General features: G+C 40.3%; 1 protein-coding gene across 2 annotated transcripts in view; it reads right to left on the bottom strand.

Annotated features, from left to right (window-relative positions):
* The window catches only part of slc9a7 (solute carrier family 9 member 7), a 58,304-nt gene extending 40,332 nt beyond the window's left edge, over positions 1-17,972 (bottom strand). For both annotated transcript variants that reach the window (XM_061234588.1, XM_061234589.1), the window contains exon 1: positions 17,601-17,972. In XM_061234588.1, coding sequence (XP_061090572.1) covers positions 17,601-17,886 — 286 coding nt within the window. In that variant the 5' untranslated portion in view covers positions 17,887-17,972. The remainder of the gene's footprint in view (positions 1-17,600) is intronic.
* Positions 17,973-18,860: the final 888 nt, after the last annotated feature.

The raw sequence follows: 18,860 nt of genomic DNA, 5'->3' as shown, positions 1-18,860 counted from the left end.
CCTGGAAAATGTCCTTCCTTTGCAAACCCTAGTTCTGACTACAAGTGCAAAGAATTGGCTGAAATCATCCAAACCTATCAAAGCCAAACAGCAGCTTTCACACAACAGATTGCTAATGGATTTTAAGCCTGTGCTTTGTCCGGGTCACTCCAGAATAGGAACCTTCTTTCTTTTCAGCCATTTTACAGTAGTTTTTTTGCATATGCTTTGGGATATTGTCAGTGGAATCTTGCGAGCTCAAAATTGGTGGGGCCCAAAACTCCTGTAAAATGATCATTGAAGAGAAATTTATAAAAACAGGTTAACAAGTGTGCCAATGATAGGAGTAATCGCTTGGCAAGTAATACGCAGCTTCATTACATCGTGTTAAATGATAAATACAATTTAGAAAAATCTGTTTTAATCACTGAGCAGTGGCAGAGACTTCCCCTGATTTCCGTTGAGTATCAATACATCGATTAATTAACAAAATACTCAGTACCATCAGATAGAGCCAGCTCACCCAATTAGGCAGTCTAGTAACATAGGCCTATGCCTTATGCATTTCTTTTTATTTGCATTACAAATTTGTGCACACTCTCATTCGGAAAATAGACTGGAGTGGCAAAAGGTGTGCTATGTGAAGTGCAGGTTTTGTTATTGCTGGTAATTCTGAAACCTAAGGCAGTAGATAGGAGAGGTGTATCTTTTTGGATACATTCAGGCTACGCTACTTAGTCATTAAAACTTATCTTAACGGATAAATTGAATTTATGATTTCATATGAGGAAGTGGAGTGTTAGAGAAGAGAAATGAATGAAAACAGGTTCAATAATTAGGCTAAAGGAACTTTTTCAGCCCCACCAATTTTGAGCTCACGAGATGACACTGGTTATTGTTCAGTTGGAACATGAAACTTCACCTAAACCTAAAACACAAATCTCTTTCAGATCGAAACAGGCACTCCGCAAATGTTGTCCTGTATGTGGTGCCATCCGTGGTGATGGCAAAGGCTTCAGTTCCTCCTGAAAAAACCACTGCCTAATACGATGTTGCCATGGCGTTGGCGTTTTGTTTGTGCAAACATAGCGCTTTGCTTCCATGCCAAAGGGGCCAACTTTGGCCTCAGCAAACCATAAAATCTTCTTCCAAAAGGTCTCAGGGCTTGTCACATGGCTTCTGACAAAATCCAGATGCGACAGGGACTGTATGTTGTAAACTGGGGGAATCCATTAGCATATTCACCCAAGCATAATATTCAATTTAAAATTCCATCATGTTCCTCTCACACACAAATCCACGGAATGTTCAAGCCACCAGGACCACAAATAGAGCAAGTGTGCTTATAATTCGAGGCATATTTCTGCAATGCGCCCCTTAAGTTCTAGAATTTCCATTCCGCAATGGGTAATGCACTTAAATAATTCTGGAAATGGGTTTTAACGGGCACACAAACCCTGTTAATCATCTCTCCTGGCAGGCTGGAAGCAGAACGATAATGATGGGAGACTAGGCCCACAGGGCTTTACGATACCTGGATTATTGCACACACATACACACTTACACACACTAACACACACATACAGCAGTGTGGGAAAGCACACATGCATGTACAGTGCAAAAACATATGCACACAGATCGAGGGACACACACATGCACAAAGAAACGCTGGTTGGAGTATCATTTGGTGGCCAATACAAAAGCTAACCGATAACCCTGCGGACCTAGCACTGAGCAGTGTGACGTGACAACCAGTGAACAGCACAGGTTATAGAAGAGAGGACCATAGATCCCTCACAGCATACAATGGAGAAAAGAACTCCCCACTCAATACAAAGAACCATTTGTTTTTATTATTTAACCTTTAATTAAACAGCAATACCCCCATAGAGATTTTACATTACATTAATGGCATTTTGCAGATGCTCTTATCCAGAGCGATGTACAGTTGATTAGACTAAGCAGGAGACAATCCTCCCCTGGAGCAATGCAGGGTGAAGGGCCTTGCTCAAGGGCCCAATGGCTGTGCGGATCGTATTGTGGCTACGGGATTAGAACCACCGACCTTGGTTGTCCCAGTCATTTACCTTAACCACTACGCTACAGACCACCCATCAACATCTCTTTTGCAAGGGGGACATATTTACCCAACAAGACAGTTGACAATGAAGTTACAAACATCAAATGAGGAATGAAACGCTAGTATAAGAGTAATTGAACAGCAGAGGTTAAGAGCGGGTACATATCATGAATTACCTGTTTTAAGTCAGCTATTTAAATTAATGTGTCAAGCTTAAGATGTTTAGCAAATTATTCCAGCTATATGGTGAAAAATATGTGAAACCCAGCTTTCCAAGTTCAGTAGAGGGACGAGGGACTTTTGCCAGTATCACAAGAGAAGTGATAATTATGTGAAGTTCTAATAAGCAGAAAGCTGAAATAGACCGATTATAGTTTTATAGATGAATATATTGGCCTACCAGTGGATGAAATGGTAGGCTATAGGTGTAAAAAAGGTTTAAAATTTAGTACCTGCAATGAACTGCAAAACACTATGATAAACTGTATTAAATGCATGTAAAGCTGCAGAACGTTGTGTGTACAGTGCGTCTCCACAGTTAAAAAACAGGTGAAATAGCTATGATGAGTCTCCTATCAATCTTAAAACTAAAAACAAGATGTATTCCTAAAATAGAAGCCTATAACGTTATTCTCAGATTCTCAATTCATTTATCTATTTGTAATTTAAAACAAAGCCAATCAACAAGCCAGATCAAGGCATTTATAGCAAGATATTCTTTCAATGCACTTGCCATCAAAAGTGTTGATTTTCAGCTCATGCAGAGAGTGGGAATGAGACCTTCAAAACACTAGATGTTTAGTCTTGCCTTCGATCGAGGACTGCAGATCCAAGTGTGCAGACTGAATATAATTAAAAGCATTCTGAAGTATTTGAAAGGCCTGGGCACATCAATAAAGGGGCACAGCAATAAAGAGTTGTGTCATCAGCATTCAGTGCCGCAAATAAAAACTTGGCCCCCTTCCTGATTTCCTCTATTATTGCATATTTGTCAAACTGAATGGTTTCATATCCTTGGACAAAATGGGAACCTGAGTTAACATAAAACATTTTTTTAAATTATCGTTTCATTTATTTAATGAAGAAAGTTACGAAACACCCGTGAAAAAGTAATTGCCCCCTTAAACTTGATACCTTTACTGATTGCACCACATTTAGAAAAAAATTGTCATGTTATTTAAAATTAGTCTTTCACATCGCTGTGATGGACTTTTAGCCCGCTCTTTACATAACTGCTTTAATTTCACTTTAATTTAGATAAACTGGTAGGTTTTTGAGCATGAACTGCTCATTTCGGACCCTACCACAGTATATTGGGTTCAAGTCAGGACTTTGACTGGGTCACTCCAAACATTAACTTTGCTTCTTTTCAGCCATTCAGATGTGGACTTGCCATTGTGTTTTGAAACATCGTCTTGCTGCATTACACAAATTACACAGCTACAACTCACCAACAGATGACCATACATTCTCCTTAACCCCCAAGCCCTGTTAAATCGTATCATATGTTAAAACCATACGAGACTACATTGACCGCATGGTCAGTCAAACTGTAACAACCGTGCGCTCTGATCTGTAAAAATGTTCCATCCATCATAGAAGGTCTGCAATTGGTAAAGATTTGCATGATTAATACACCTCAAATCATGCAGTGAGTGACCCTGAATAGCTTTCATGCACAATCAATATATACAGCTTCAGCCAACTGGCTCTCAATGCCTTTTATATTAGATAAAAACAACTGTGACCTTGTTCACACTTAAGCGCTCTGTACATATCACATATCTTTCTGAAAGTGATCTACTGTGCACGGTTGACTGTGGGATTTATGAATACAGCAAGATAAATAAAACAATAGAAAAGGCCAAGCAGCAGGAAAGTACCTACCAGTCCAACCTGCCCTTAAAGCAGAAGTAAAAATAAATAACCTAAAAAAGTACCAAATGTGGTAAATACTATTTCAATTAAATCTTTGTCACAGGACAAAAAGACAAAAAGACAAAGCCACAAGTTCTTTTGTTCTTTTGTTTATACCTTAAAATCAGTAAGGAATCAGTGAGGAAATCAGGTCTGGCAAGTCACCTCTGCAATCAACTATCTAATTCATCAATTAAGAGTGGAGAACTAACAAACCCCAGCAGACACTGCAGATCTCCATGGCCAGGGATACAGACCCCTGTAGCAATAGATAGTAGGCCCTTGAACATTTGGTTTAAAAAAAAAAAAAAAAAAAAACACCTCCCACATAGTGGGTGCAGAGACGTTTTCAGTTTAACTGCCACAGGGTGAACCCGAGAATCACAACCATGACAGAACCCCCTCTGTCCTCCAGATCATTCTCCCTCCCAAACCAACAAAACATTACTATCGTAAGGCCCTACTGCTTAAGAACTGGCCTACGGAAGCAGCTGGTCTTGTTTTGTCCATCGGAAATCAGGGAAATTCTTCTCCAGTACAATGGTGGATGAACTGACCGCCACAGTGCAGATGGCAGCTGTGAGTACTGCATTATGGGATGCATTTTAAAGAAGCAGACCCATAAACTGTGAGAACAGATGCAATCTATGCCAGGTGAAGTTTGGCAAACTGGAACATCTAGGTCAAACAGGTATTCAACAAGCTAACAACATTAGCCAACAATTGCAAACATTTTCAAACATCTTTCTGGCTGCCATCAGTTGTAGGGATACATCATTTTCTCTGGGATTCCTCTTTCGTGTAATGCAGGATATTTTAGATAGTTACAGAACTTTCAGACAAACAGACAACTTTACAACAGCAAGTATAGGGCATTTCGGGGTTTATTATGTTCCCAGAGGCTGTATATGTGAACAGATTGATTTTATAATGTTTATTCTTATTTATATTTATAAATATTAATATAGTTTTTTTTAAATCTTGCAAGTACTTCTTTCCTTGAGTTCAGCAATCACAGGTTAGATGTGCTTCAGGAAATAGTTCCAACTAAATATAATATTCAACATAATTTACTGAAGATTAATCAGGTACTTTTTAGGACCCTCTTACAAATGGAACGACTTACAATTAGTGCAAGGTAATGTTGTTAGCATAATGTGTTAGCTTAGCATAAATACTTGAAGCCTAGAGGAGTCAGTAGCCTTCCTCCTTCAAAGTGAAGAAATACACCTGAAAGCAACTCCAAAGCGGTCTTAATTACGAGGTATCACGTGTAATACATGAGCGGGGAAAAAATAAAACGAGAGACGTTGTTTTCGGAGAAGTTAGACAGTTGGAACTATAACCACTGAACACACATGTATCCTCTTCTGTCATCCACTGGTTGAGCACAGTGATCCGCGCACATTCAAAACTTAAGCGAAAGTGGTACAAATACACATAGTTTCTGTAAGGTGTATTTCTTCACTTTGAAGGAGGTAGGCTACTGACTCCGATAGCTTAGCATAAATACTTGAAGTCTAACACGGAATTAACATGCTAAAATGGAAATTGAACCAGTGAATGCAAAATCAGGCCCCAAGAAATCAAGTAACTTAATACCTATTTCTTAGTTATAAATTATTCATGACAATTGTCATATTTGTTCCTAATTTAAAAGAATAATGGTGAAAAACCCTTTCCTGGGCTTGTGAACAAAGGGCTGCAAGTTCGATTCCCAGGTTAGACACTGCCGTTATACTCGTGACCAAGGTACTTGTACTACATGAATTGCTTTAGTATTCTGTACATTCAGCTGTTTAAATGGATATGGTGTACAAATGCTAAAATCTCACTGGAGAAGAGCTTCGGTTATGTAAATGTAATGTATTCACGTCGAATAAATATACGTCATCAGCAAACAAAACACAACTTCAGTTCTAAATTTATTGACAGTATCCCGGACCAGGTATCACAGATGGCTGCAGAACGCAAATGTCGGCACTGGAAAATCATGTCTTTCTTGATCTTGCGAAACATTGTAAATAAACGCGAACATTAAAGTGTTTTTTTTTTTTACCATATAAACCTTAACACCTAGACTTACTTTAGTGCGGAGGCCGCATCATGAAATGAATACATTTGGTATTTACCTTACACACAGAACAGACATGGGGTGTAATCTTCGGATGGACTATGTCGCATTACAAAGTGCATTTTCTGCCTGTCCGAGCGTCAGGGACTGGGCTGAATTGAAGTATTGTGGGAAAACTCGATCACCCCATTTCGGCCACAGGGACAATGAAGCACAGCACTTAGTGTGCAGTTAGCATTCCGCAGGCATACCAGCACATCAGGGAGAGACTTGAGCTCTCCACATCTGTGCCACACATTCACAAGCCCCGTCTGCAGCAAACCCGCGGCCTGCAGAACCACACAGGGCTAGGCACGGTTCTGTTAGAGATCCTTACACCAGCGGCTTGCAAAACTGGGGCCCCCGCAAATTTTCTTCATAAAAACTTTACACAGAATATGTTATATGTAATATAAGTCAAACTTGTCCCTATTATACATCCTTTGATAAAGTTTTTTGGTAACATCTTGACATAGAATTATTAAGTAACTGCTTTCGTATTCAAAACCTTCCAATATTTATGGCAAATATCTTCTAAAGACATATTGGACCACTCTTGATAGAGGTGAAAGCACCCAAAATCCTGCTTGAGACATTACTTCCACAGGAAAGGATATTCATATTTACAGAAGAAATATACAAAGGAAATAGATATGTACTAGGGGGAACACCGGGCACAATTGTAAATCCTAAGACCACATTCCAACATTGTTTTCTGCCAATGGAAAAAGGAAACATTGGAATCCCTCTCTCTCGACTTTTATCCCTCCTCAAATCACCACATCCAGATTTTTACATCCGTCTTGAGCAGATGTTATCCTTTTATATAGTAAAAAGGCTCCTACGGGCCTGTGAATCAGCAGGCTTATGAAAGGCAGCCAAGTCAGTTCATTTTCTGGGGTTCTTTGGTATTATTTCAGCTTCAGTGTGTTTTTGAGTGATCCAGAGTTTTTGAGTGCAATGAAGGATATTGTAAATATTTACAGATGTTTCTGATGACCCGTTGCCTTTACAATGCCTGGTATGACGGTTTTTGGTTGAAAGCAAGAAAATACAGTTAATGTAACTCCAAAGCAGCTTGCACAGCAATGTTATGTAGAGGTTGCATGCATGTATAATACACAATCATTTAAAAGCTTCACTCAGTGAGCAGTTTATTGGTATTTATTAGACTTGATGTATTGGTCTTCTGCTGCTGTAGCCTATCCACTTAAGATGTTTGATGTGTTGTGTGTTCAGAGATGCTCTTCTGCATACCACTGTTGTGTGTGGTTATTTGAATAACTGTCACCTTCTTGTCACCTTTGACCAGTCTGGTCTTACTCCACTAACCTCTCTCATTAATAAGGCAGGCTTGCCCCTGCTGCTTTTTTGCACCATTCTCTGCAAACTCTAAAGACTGTTGCGTGTGAAAAAAGAGATCAGCAATTTCTGAGATATTCAACAATATTCAACTTAAAACAATGAACAATGGGTGCTGGACTGGAAGAGGGAGGCAGAGAGGCATGAGTGAGTAAGGAATATTGGGACATCCCCAGCTATGTTGAAAAAAGGGAGGAAATGGTATATTCATGGACCATGCTATAGAGTAATGCAAGAGTAATGTCAGCATAATGCCAAGCTCTAACACCCACTTCACTCACTCAGCTGGAGAGCAAACACTGGAGCTATTAAGCTCAGCTTTAACTTCATTCACAGGGAAAAGACCTCCTTGTTGAATTCCCTGCAATATTGAATAAACTCCATCAGACAGGGCTGGGGAGGGGGAGGGGTTCCCTCTCCATTATTGCAGCGACTATAGTGGGACAGTTTCATACCAGGCTGAATTGTTCAGGCTGACTTGCAGGGGCTAAAAATTGAAAATTAGCCTTGGGCCATTCCCATTACAATACACTGTGCGCATACATCCATGCCAAGAAGCATCCATTGTCCCCAGCATATAAATGAAGGCATGAATAAATAAATTCAATAAAATAAATACTATTACGAGAATCGTATAGCATAAATACATTCAGTAGTCTGTGAGAGAGAAAGAGTGAGAGGGCGAGAGAAAGAAAGAGAAAGAGTGAATGGAAGAAGAAATGATAAGGAGAAAGACACACTGGACCAATACAGGCATTGAAAGAGGTGTTTTAGGGCCATAAGGTTGCTAGTGGATTTCCTCAGTCCCCCCTGTATAAGGTCCTGCTTCCTGTGTGCTAAGACCAGTGAGTATCTGGTCCCAGCAAATTTCCGAAAAGACCGTAAAAGTCTTGTGTATCAGTGTGTTCCCATCAACAAAATTACTATTATGTGAGTACTCTGAGAGTACGCAACAGGATTACACAATCAAATGAGAGCCAGCTGGGGCTAGCTGCCTTTTATTGGGCCTTTTAGAGCAGAAGCATGTGACTTCCAAAAGACATGCAGGTTAGGGAGTACAGATTAAAATGAGCTCATTAGCTAACTCTGGCACATTTACATTGATGTGGAAACTGAAAATGTTGATGAATGTGCACTGTCCCTGGTAAATTATTTTATTTATTTATTTTTTTTAAAACATATATCCCCATCATGTTATAATTTGTTTGAAAAATCAATCCATCTCCATTTCCATCTCCTCTTTCGATACGTCAACATATCCACCTCAGCCAAGCGTAAAAACGTGTTTGTGATACGTGACATTTGTGATAATGTATTTCCACTCAGCTTTAATTTCTTCGCAAATTCAAAATTTGCATCAAAACGGTTGCATGTAAACCCCACTCAGAGCAAAGACTGCAACTTGACCTAGTACTGATAGTCAGGGGGACAGATCACTTTAGCCCTAATAACCCCAACACACATTAAACAGGATCCCAACACGCCAATGGGGAGTACATAGAAATAGGTCAGGAGGAGGAGTGAAGGAACCTATGGAGAGATGTTAAAATGATTAACAGCATAGGTCAAAGGGAGGACTCTTATCTGCAGCCCGTGGGTGAGAGAGCTACAGAGGCATGCCTGCAATCAGACTGATACTGCCTGCGTTTTTAAACAATACAACAAACAGTGTCCCAACAGCAGCTGCAGACCCATCACATTTCCGCCGTTGAGGGAGCAGGGACACTGCACCTCATCTGACAATGCACCTCATCTGACATGAGTTAAATCAGCTGCCTGCTTCTGTTCTACACTACAATCCACCGGCTATGTTACTGCAGCTACGACATCAAATCAGCTGCCTGCTTCTGTTCCACCCTGCAATTAACCAGCTAAGTCACTGCAGCTATGGCATCAAATCAGAGGCATCACGCATATTGAGCTTCAAAAATTCCAAAGTGAATGGGCTCCAAGCAGATACAACTTTTAAAATGTAACCTTGCATATTTCTAAACAGTATTTTTGTATAAAACTTCACATGTATTTACTGCCCTATAAACAACATATTTATGACACCAACTCAGTGAGAACCTTATAATTCTCAGCTCATGAGCCACTGAGGTGCATCCCGGTGCTACAACAGGCCTCTAGTCCCATGTGCCACTGAGGAGAAAAGGCCAGTTTATAGTTTGTACGATCGTTATCATATTTGACGGTCGCAACATAGTTTATACTAGAACTACAAACGATTTGATGTTCTCTCGATCATCATTGTGCCCATCGCTGAGACATTATTATAGATCACATCTGTAATTATCTTTATCTTCAACTAGGCGATGCATTTATATTTATACTATTAAAGCAATAATGGAATGTTGGTGACAATGTAGCAATATTTTTCAGATGATCATACATCACCTAATTATAAACTGGCCTTATCAGCTTCTGTATTTGAATGCAGGTGATCGTGCATCTGGTCATGAATACTGGTCAGACAGCTTCCAAAACAGGGAGACATAGGCCGGCCCATTAATGAATGGACGCACTTGCCCATAGAGATCAGTCACAGGTGGGACTGAAGTTTCCAACTGCCCTGTCTTACATGGGAAATCCTGTATTTCAGGCAAAAGCAGTTTGTCCCCTTCTGACCCTTATGGTGTGCTTTATATCTGTTGTGCTTAGGACTGCCTGATGTCAGGTTGCTTTGAGGTTAGCGTGCACTCAAACTGCATCAAGTGGAAAAAAACCCAAAAACACAACACTGCACACTGTGGAAAGCAAACATTACAAATTCAGAAGTGGGTCACCGTAGTGCTGTGCTTCACTGCTTTGTGCTATTGTGGTCTTAAGGACAAGCTGAAACAGAAGAGCAGCACTACCTTCACAATATGGTGCATACACATGTGAGTTGTGAAACGGCTCTTTTTGGGGGAATTTCTGGCAGGGCAGGGGGGCACTTTGACTGACGTCAAACGAGGAGGAGAACTAGAAATGAGGATGTGTGTAAAGGATCAACTGAAGGGAATGGGAAACTGAGACATTTGATCGACATACACGCCCAGGCACATAAAGAGCCCAAAATGATTTCAAGTTCAACCTCAACAAGCATTTATAATCTAAATTTCAAAAATGCATCAAACATCTTTCCTCCATAGGAATAATAATTTGGCATCCAAATTCAAACAGAATGTCCCAATATACTCATCAGGGAATTACACATGGAAGACACACAGCAGCAAAGCTTCCCTTTAGAGAGAATGACTGCTTTGTTCAGAGAGATGCCAGTTGGGCAGCAGCTCCTGGGGCTGCCAGTGAAGGGACGTGCCTGTTTGACACCTCGGTTCCCTCGGCTAAAACCGCTTCAGAGATATTCTGTAAGCCCACACCAAACTTTAAACAAACCATAGCCTCAGAGCTCTGCCCTGCCCCACTGCAATATGTAATTCTTTATATTTCCCAATGCAGGGGACTTTCTGTGGCCTACAGGTCGATGCCGTCCATTAATGTGAGATATCCTTCCCTGGGTGATACGTTTACGTCTATTAAAAAGTATATTTATTGCTGTGTTGTACTTTGACATTGGATGCTGTGACAAGCTTTGTTTGCAAGTCAGGAGAGGGTCACAGGAAATGGAAGACATATTTCATCAGAACACGGTGCCATGCTCATTAATCCCCCAAAGGCACTGGCTCTCCCTCAGGCAGAAACGGAAAATGCACCGGCTCAAACCAGCCACACAAACCGAGATCTAACTGCGCGCAGCCTGGCAACCCTCCCACCAGCACACGCTCTCTGATGCGAACACGTACGCACTTGCTCACTCCGAAGCACGACAGTGCTTTTAAATAGACGAGTCTGCGACTGTCAATAACGACAGGAGAAAGCGGGACTTATTACGCTGATGAAACGGTCGTGTACGCTGCGGTCTGATTCTGCCGTTGCAGAACGTTGATGATGCCGCACCCAAACACTGATGTGACATCCCCCGTCTGTTTCTACACTATCCTGTCACTCAACAACAGGTTTGACAGCTTTAGCACAATTCTGTTGACATTTGCACAAGCACAATACTTCAAAGGGAACTCATCAAAATCATTATTTACAAAGCTGATCCTCACCTTATGAATAATTTACCCACCTCATTTCTAATGCATGACGCAGGCTACTTTAGTCAATAACAGAGAAAATTAACAGACAATGATGACATTCAGGCTCTCCCTTTTCATCGTAATTTATTGGCTGCATTTCAGATGCAACTACAACAAAATCCAAATCCTTCAGTTATCTTAAATATGACGATTGTTACTTTTGAAATATCAACATTATATTTATTTTCACCATTGAACTGCGTTCTTCAATCAAAGTGAATGGAGGTGTACATTCATCCACTTCATGGGAAGAGGAGTTGTATCCCAATGACAGTCACAGCTTGTTGCAGATAAAGATATAGTCAAAAGATGTGGCTGTGACAAAAAAAACTGGTTACATCAACTAATGTCAGAGTAGAAGAGCAATGTCTAGATGGTTTCCCCTTCAAGCAGCGAAAAACATGTCACCTGCTGACATCGGGGAAATAACATGACAATAATAAGTAACAATATAGCCAGGTCTTGTTTCCACTAGCCTCAGACCATCTGTGCATCAAATGCCCGCAATTCTATCAGTTGCCAACTAGATAGAGAATAATTATTTTTGCAAGTAACAGACAGAATTTAAAAACTAATTTTGGACAATATCCAGCAGGGCCCAGTCAGTGCTTTCGCCACATGGGTGAATTCACTCACATTTCTTTTGATTGTAAAAGCCATTGTCGCTTTTTAGTAGACAGTTACTTTTGTTTCCAGCACGTGGCCGTTATCTGACACTGCCGAGAAACGGCAGGGGTGGAGAGAGATGGGGAGGGTAGTGAGGGGGTCTGTGTAGCAGTGCCAGTAGTTGTGTCAAATTACAGAGAAGGAATGGCTAAGAACACTGGCGGTTCAGGATAAAGGCTAGCTCACCCTTTTAGCGTTTCACGTTCATTTCACAACATCTACAGAACAGTATAGTCTACGGCACCTATATAACATTCTATACAGACAATTATTAAAAAATAATTAAATGAAAGGTACTATACAAATAAACGCACTATACATTTTACATCACATTTTAGTAATTTAGTAATTTTAGTAAATAGTAATTAGAATAGTTAAAAACTGAATCAAATCAGTATTTTTTGTGACCACCCAGCATTAAAACTGCATCACTTCTCTGAGATATAGAACGGCAGGACAGCGTTGGCTAAGACAATCAGCAGGGAGGTTGTTCCAAGCATGTTGGAGAACTTGCCACAGTTCTTCTGCAGACTTTGGTTGGCTCCTTGCTTCTGATCTCAGACAGCCTTGATCAAGTTTTTATGTAAAAAGTAATCAATTGCTTACAGTAATATGTTATTGAATATTGAATACAAAAATGTCTCTGTAAAATTAAATCTTTTGGAAAATGAATATTTGGAAATATCAAATATGTTCTTTCATACGATCACACACAAAAAAACCCATATATATATATAATAAAGTCTAGGGTGCTTAAGACTTCTGCACAGTATTGTACATGCAGCATCGTCCAGAGAAGCACCGTGACAGAAGGTAATGCATTAAAGCTGAAAAACCGCAATCTGCTGATGACCAAACAGGGCAAAATGAGGCGACGCTGAAGAAACCTTACCTTATGGCAACACCAGAGGACAACATTTTCCCTTCTCCATCACCTCCATTTCCCTCATCATAGAGTGTTTCCCAATCCCAAAGAGAAACATTTACTTCATGCATTGACCTCCTATGGATGCTTCAGTAAAACAGGAAAAAATTTCTCATCATGAAGAATGTTTCAGTCTTTGAGGAATCAGATCAGGTCATCTGAGACCAGTTCATAAAAAACTGTTTCCCTGGCATTACCAGGGTCTCCACATATAGTTTTGTTTAAGATACTATGGATGCTTGTTCAAAAAGATAGTGATTTCCCATAACAATAGTGAAAACAGAAACTTTAAAAAGACTGCTCTCTAAATTCTAGGGCCACTGGCAAAATATTGTAATATAGAAAATATTATGAGTGGACAATGGTTAAACATAAAATGCCTTTCCAAATATCACTTTTCAACAATAATTAGCCTAATAGTTTCTTCCTCATTCAGGAAACAACTGATGTTGCTACAGTTACATGCAAGACTCAATGTTAGTCCCCGATGTGACCAATAGGGCAAAGTTATGCCCAGTGTGAGGCAACTGGCAAGGTTTCCTGTGACAATAAACTCCATACAGAAAACTATACCTCTAGACTTACAAAGAGAAACTACGCACACAAACAACAAAGCTTGGTTGTGCAGAACCTCGTCAAGTGTCAGTTCAGAGGACAACTGAGAAGAAAATGCTTCACATTTGAATTTGTAATATACATCGCCGAATCCCATTTTCAAAAGACACAAGCAAATATTCTACACACACCAGTGAAAATACTACTTTATTAGGTATTTATTAGACTTGTTTTCTTACACTTAATGAAGTCACCTAGTGCAGTAGCCTGTCCCCTAGTGGTTTGATGCGTTGTGTTCAGAGATGCTTTTCTGCATACCACTGTTGCAATGTGTGGTTATTTGCATTACGGTCACCTTCCTGTCAGCTTCGACCAGTCTGGCCCTTCTTCTCTGACCTCTCTCATTAACAATGCCTTCCTACCTGCAGAACTGATGCTCACTGGATGTTTTTTGTTTTTCGCATCATTCTCTGCAAACTCTAGAGACTATCATGGGTAAAATCCCAGGAAATCAGACAAATTTGGTTTCTGAGTCTGGTACCAACAATGATTCCATTGTTGACATCTTCCCCACTCTGACATTTGGTCTGAAAAACAGCTGATCCCTTTGACCACGTTTGCATGCTTTCATGCATTTAGTTGCTGCCACATGATTGGCCAATTAAACATTTGCATTAGCCACCTGGTGTACAGGTCTACCTAATAAAGTGGTCACAGTGCATATATACACACTCACTGAGCACTTTATTAGGAACACCTGTACACCTATTTAGTCATATGATTACTTAAACAGCCAATCGTGTGGCAGCAGTGCAATGCATAAAATCATGCAGATACAGGTAAGGAGCTTCAATTAATGTTCACATCAACCATCAGAATGGAGAAAAAATGTGATCTCAGTGATTTCGACCGTGGCATGATTGTTGGTGCCAGACGGGCTGGTTTGAGTATTTCTGTAACTGCGGATATTTGGGGATTTTCACACACAGTCTCTAGAATTTACTCAGAACGGTGCGAAAAACAAAACATCCAGTGAGCGGCAGTACAATTGTGGTGAGCAGAAAAGCATCTCAGAATGCACAACATGTCAGGTGGGCTACAACAGCAGAAGACCACGTAGGGTTCCTCTTCTGTCAGCCAGTCAGCTGAGGCTGCAGTGGGCACAAACTCACCAAAATTGGACAATTGAAGACTGGAAAAACATAACCTGGTCTGGTGAATTTTGTGAAATCCATGGACCCAACCTGCCTTGTGTCAACAATCCAGGCTAATGGCAGTGGTGCAATGGTGTGGGGAATGTTTTCACTTTTGTTGCTAACCATGTGCATCCCTTCACGGCCACAATGTACCCACCATCTAATCTTCTAATCTCAAACAGGTTTCATGAACATGACAATGAGCTCAATGTTCTTCCCAGTCACCGGATCTGAATCCAATAGAACACCTTTGGGATGTGGTAGAACGGGAGATTTGTGGCATGAATGTGCAGCTAACAAATCTGCAGAAATGCCATGATGTCAACATGGTACAGAATCTCAAAGGAATGTTTTCAACATCTTGTGGAATCCATGCCACAAAGAATTAAGGCTGTTTTCAGAGCAAAGGGAGGTCCTACCTAGTTATTAGTATATACAATTAGCAATTTATTAGGTAGATATGTATACCAGCTTGTTAATGCAAATAGAAATGACAGGACTTTGTAGAGAATGGTGCGAAAAATGAAAAACATCCAGTTCTGCAGGCATAATCGCATTGTTAATGAGGGAGGTCAGAGGAGAAGCTGACAGGAAGGTGACAGTAATGAAAATAACCACACATTACAACTGTGGTATGCAGAAGAGAATCTCTGAACACACAACACGTCAAACCTCTAAGTTGATAGGCTACAGCAGCAGAAGAAGAAATAAGTCTAAGAAATACCTAATAAAGTGCTCACTGACTGTGTATATAAAACTTCTGGTTTCTGGGCAGGCCTCTACACCAGAAAAAACCATCCACAAAACAGCTCTTCTTTGCACTAGTTTGAAGTTTGGGACCAGTTAACTGCGAACGAACCAGAGATCAACAAGATGAAATATGCAACTAGTATTTCAGTGTGTGAAATTATCCATTCCACATATCAACAGATAATTTTAAATATTAATTTCTAAAATGATTTCAAGGCGTCTCTCAGAGCCAAAGCTAGTTATTCTAACTTGCTCACTGTGGCACACTCACTCCCACAGGTTTACCATAGCTGTAGCTTAACTTGACAGGGGAGCGGTAAATGGATGTGATGCCAATGATAAATATCTGTATCCGAGACGGGCATCATGTGTTCCATCAATCTGCCAAAGACAATCCCCACAGAGTGAGACCACATCTCATCCGCTTTGTCCTTTTATACATTCAGCCAATTTAATTTTCCCATCAGTAGGAGTACCCAGCATGACATCATCACTTCCACGAGGGACCAACAGTAGGGTGTACAATAATGGTTCACTCCTGCTCTGCAGCTGACAGGTCAGATCAGGTCCTGTCTCCCTGCACGGCCATTCCGACCAGTTTCAATAATATGGGCGATTCTGTCACTTTCATATCCTAGTCTGGTTAACCAGCATTTCGACAATAGTGACCTTGTGCATGTCACTGTCTATTCATCAACCAAGTGCTTCCCCTGAAATGCAAGAATGGCATATATATCTGAGACTGATAGGCTACATATTTTTCCATTTTAAATATGTTTTACACCTTGAATGAAAGCCTGCAGTGTAATATGAATATTTGGATTTGTGGGATTTAAAGCACATGCCATCACTGAGCCACTTCACATACGTATCTAAAAAAGGAAGGGATCAGAGGACATATGATATGCTCCGTCAATTTGTTTTGTTCGTGTTCAGCAAAGCTAAAGGGTTGAGGAAGGAAGTTAATTCGGTGTAGCCATGCTACATTAAGTCTCTGAAAAACAAACAAATAGCCTGCTTGAAACAAGTGCTTTCGGAGACCTGGTCTGTCTGTCGGAGCACCCGTGTGGGAATTCTACGATCATAAATCTGCTCCGCGCTATGAACTACCCAATACTGTGTAGCCTATACTGTACATTTGTAAATAAACGCAATAGGGCATGCCAATACAAAATAAAGTAGCCTACAGGTATAAAACTGACAAGCAGGCCTGGTTCAAGAAGTAGTCAAGATACAAGGAGGTGGGGGAATGGGAAAGGAGTGAGTCATTCAATAATAACCACAGGTCATTAGGTTTAATCGTTAGTTTAGCTAGCTAGTTATATGTTGCTCAGTAGCTAGGCTGACGCGAAAATACTTTCAAGAACACTTCCGAACGTCGTGACATTTGATTATAGGTACGACAAAAGCGAATTGTGTAAGGTACTGGCGCATTACACTTCATTTGGTTAGGCAGCCTACAATTGGATAAGGGGTCTATTTTTTAAATGATAGTCTAATGACTTCGCATCCATCGGATCGCTTGTAGCCTACTGCAAAGAGGTAACCACGACGAAAAGACGAAATGGTTACGTTATAGCTAGTAAATTCCAGGAATCAGTTACAATGGTAATCCAATCACAATACAGGGTTTAGCTGGCAAGCGTCAAATTGCACGAACCTATTTGGCCTGCTGTGCACGATGATACCACAAATATTTGTTGCACCGTTATTCATTTAAGGTCCATTTAACTTGTCAGAATTCCCTTATCAGCAACCTTGCGCAGCACAAACTTAGTCAATACAAATTGGATACCTAGATCGGTTTATTCACTGGTTAGTTAGGGGTATGGAAATTAAGCTCTAGCTAAGTGAGATGAAATGCGTCTCGCCTTGTTAAATAGCTAGCTACGGCTAGCTAGCAAGCTACAAAGATTGCACAAAAACTCACCGTATATCATGGCCAACCCGGTCTCGTGCAAAAAACGGACTCTTCTGTGTTTGAAAAGCCAGATGGTAAGAATGGTTAATGTCAGGAGTAAAATGAATGTCAGTAAATTCACGCTGTCCTGTCTATGACTTTCCTCAGCCTCCTTTTCGGTTGCAAGTTCCTCCATACCGCTGTCCTCGGCGTTCATCTCACAAACCTGAGATATCAAGTACAATAAAATGGGAAACACCGTATTCCTTCCGAAAATATGGAACCTCCACGACTTTGGCTTGTCTGCGAGTTCCATGGCGCAAGATGCTGGTAGCAGACTGTCTCCTCTAGTCCGTAGAACTGCGTAGGGGACGGAGTAGATGGCTAGATAATCTAGAATCGTGAAACCTTCGTCAACAGCCTGCTCAACCTTTTAAAGACACACTGCGCCGTTTTGTGGACGCACTGCAGCTATAGAAGTGTAGTTGTGCCCCCCTAGATAAAGAAAGAAAAAAATCGACTGACAACTAGTTTTAAGGTCCACTGAATAAAAACAAATGAGATTTTCCCTCGCTCAACATTTATCATAAAAACAGGAGAAATTACACACTGGCAGACCTGTTTGTATTTGACAGAATATTGATTAATGTTAATGTATACATGTATTTATTTATACAATAACACTAATGTTTATTGTATACAAGTCTAGTTTGTAACATAGTAAACAATGTTCTAACAGCAAGGAAAAATATGAACAATTTTAGCTGCATACTCTTCCTCTTGCATGTGTCAGTGTCATAGATTAGGCAACTGTGCAACCTCCATTAGATCATCCTCAAATGCAAATTCCAAAAAAAGGCATGCTTAAACTGAACAAAAATACTCAAGCATGAGTATTTCCCTTCCTTTCCAAGATGATGCTTTTTTTCTTTGCTGCATCAGCAGTTAAGACAAGATAGCACTGAAGCACACATTTTTATCACACAAAACTGTAGAACTGCTGGCCTTGGGCATGTCACAAAGGCTGGATAAGGTGACTGAAATTAGGGGAATTTATAAGGAAGCTGTGACTTGGGTCAAACACAATGGTGATTACGATTGTGTGGAAAAGGATGATCTTATGAACCTTCCCTATTAAATATAATAACTATAGGTTACATAGGACCACAAAATAATAGATCCTCAACATCCCAACATTGTTGTTTCCCATACCTTAATTTATAAATGAATATTTTTACAGTGCAGTGTTTTTGACTATGTGGTCTAGAGTACAAGAGCATAAAGGATTAT

This window comes from Conger conger, chromosome 3 (assembly GCF_963514075.1).
Source record: "Conger conger chromosome 3, fConCon1.1, whole genome shotgun sequence".
NCBI lineage: Eukaryota > Metazoa > Chordata > Actinopteri > Anguilliformes > Congridae > Conger > Conger conger.
This window is presented reverse-complemented; position numbering and strand designations above follow the sequence as displayed.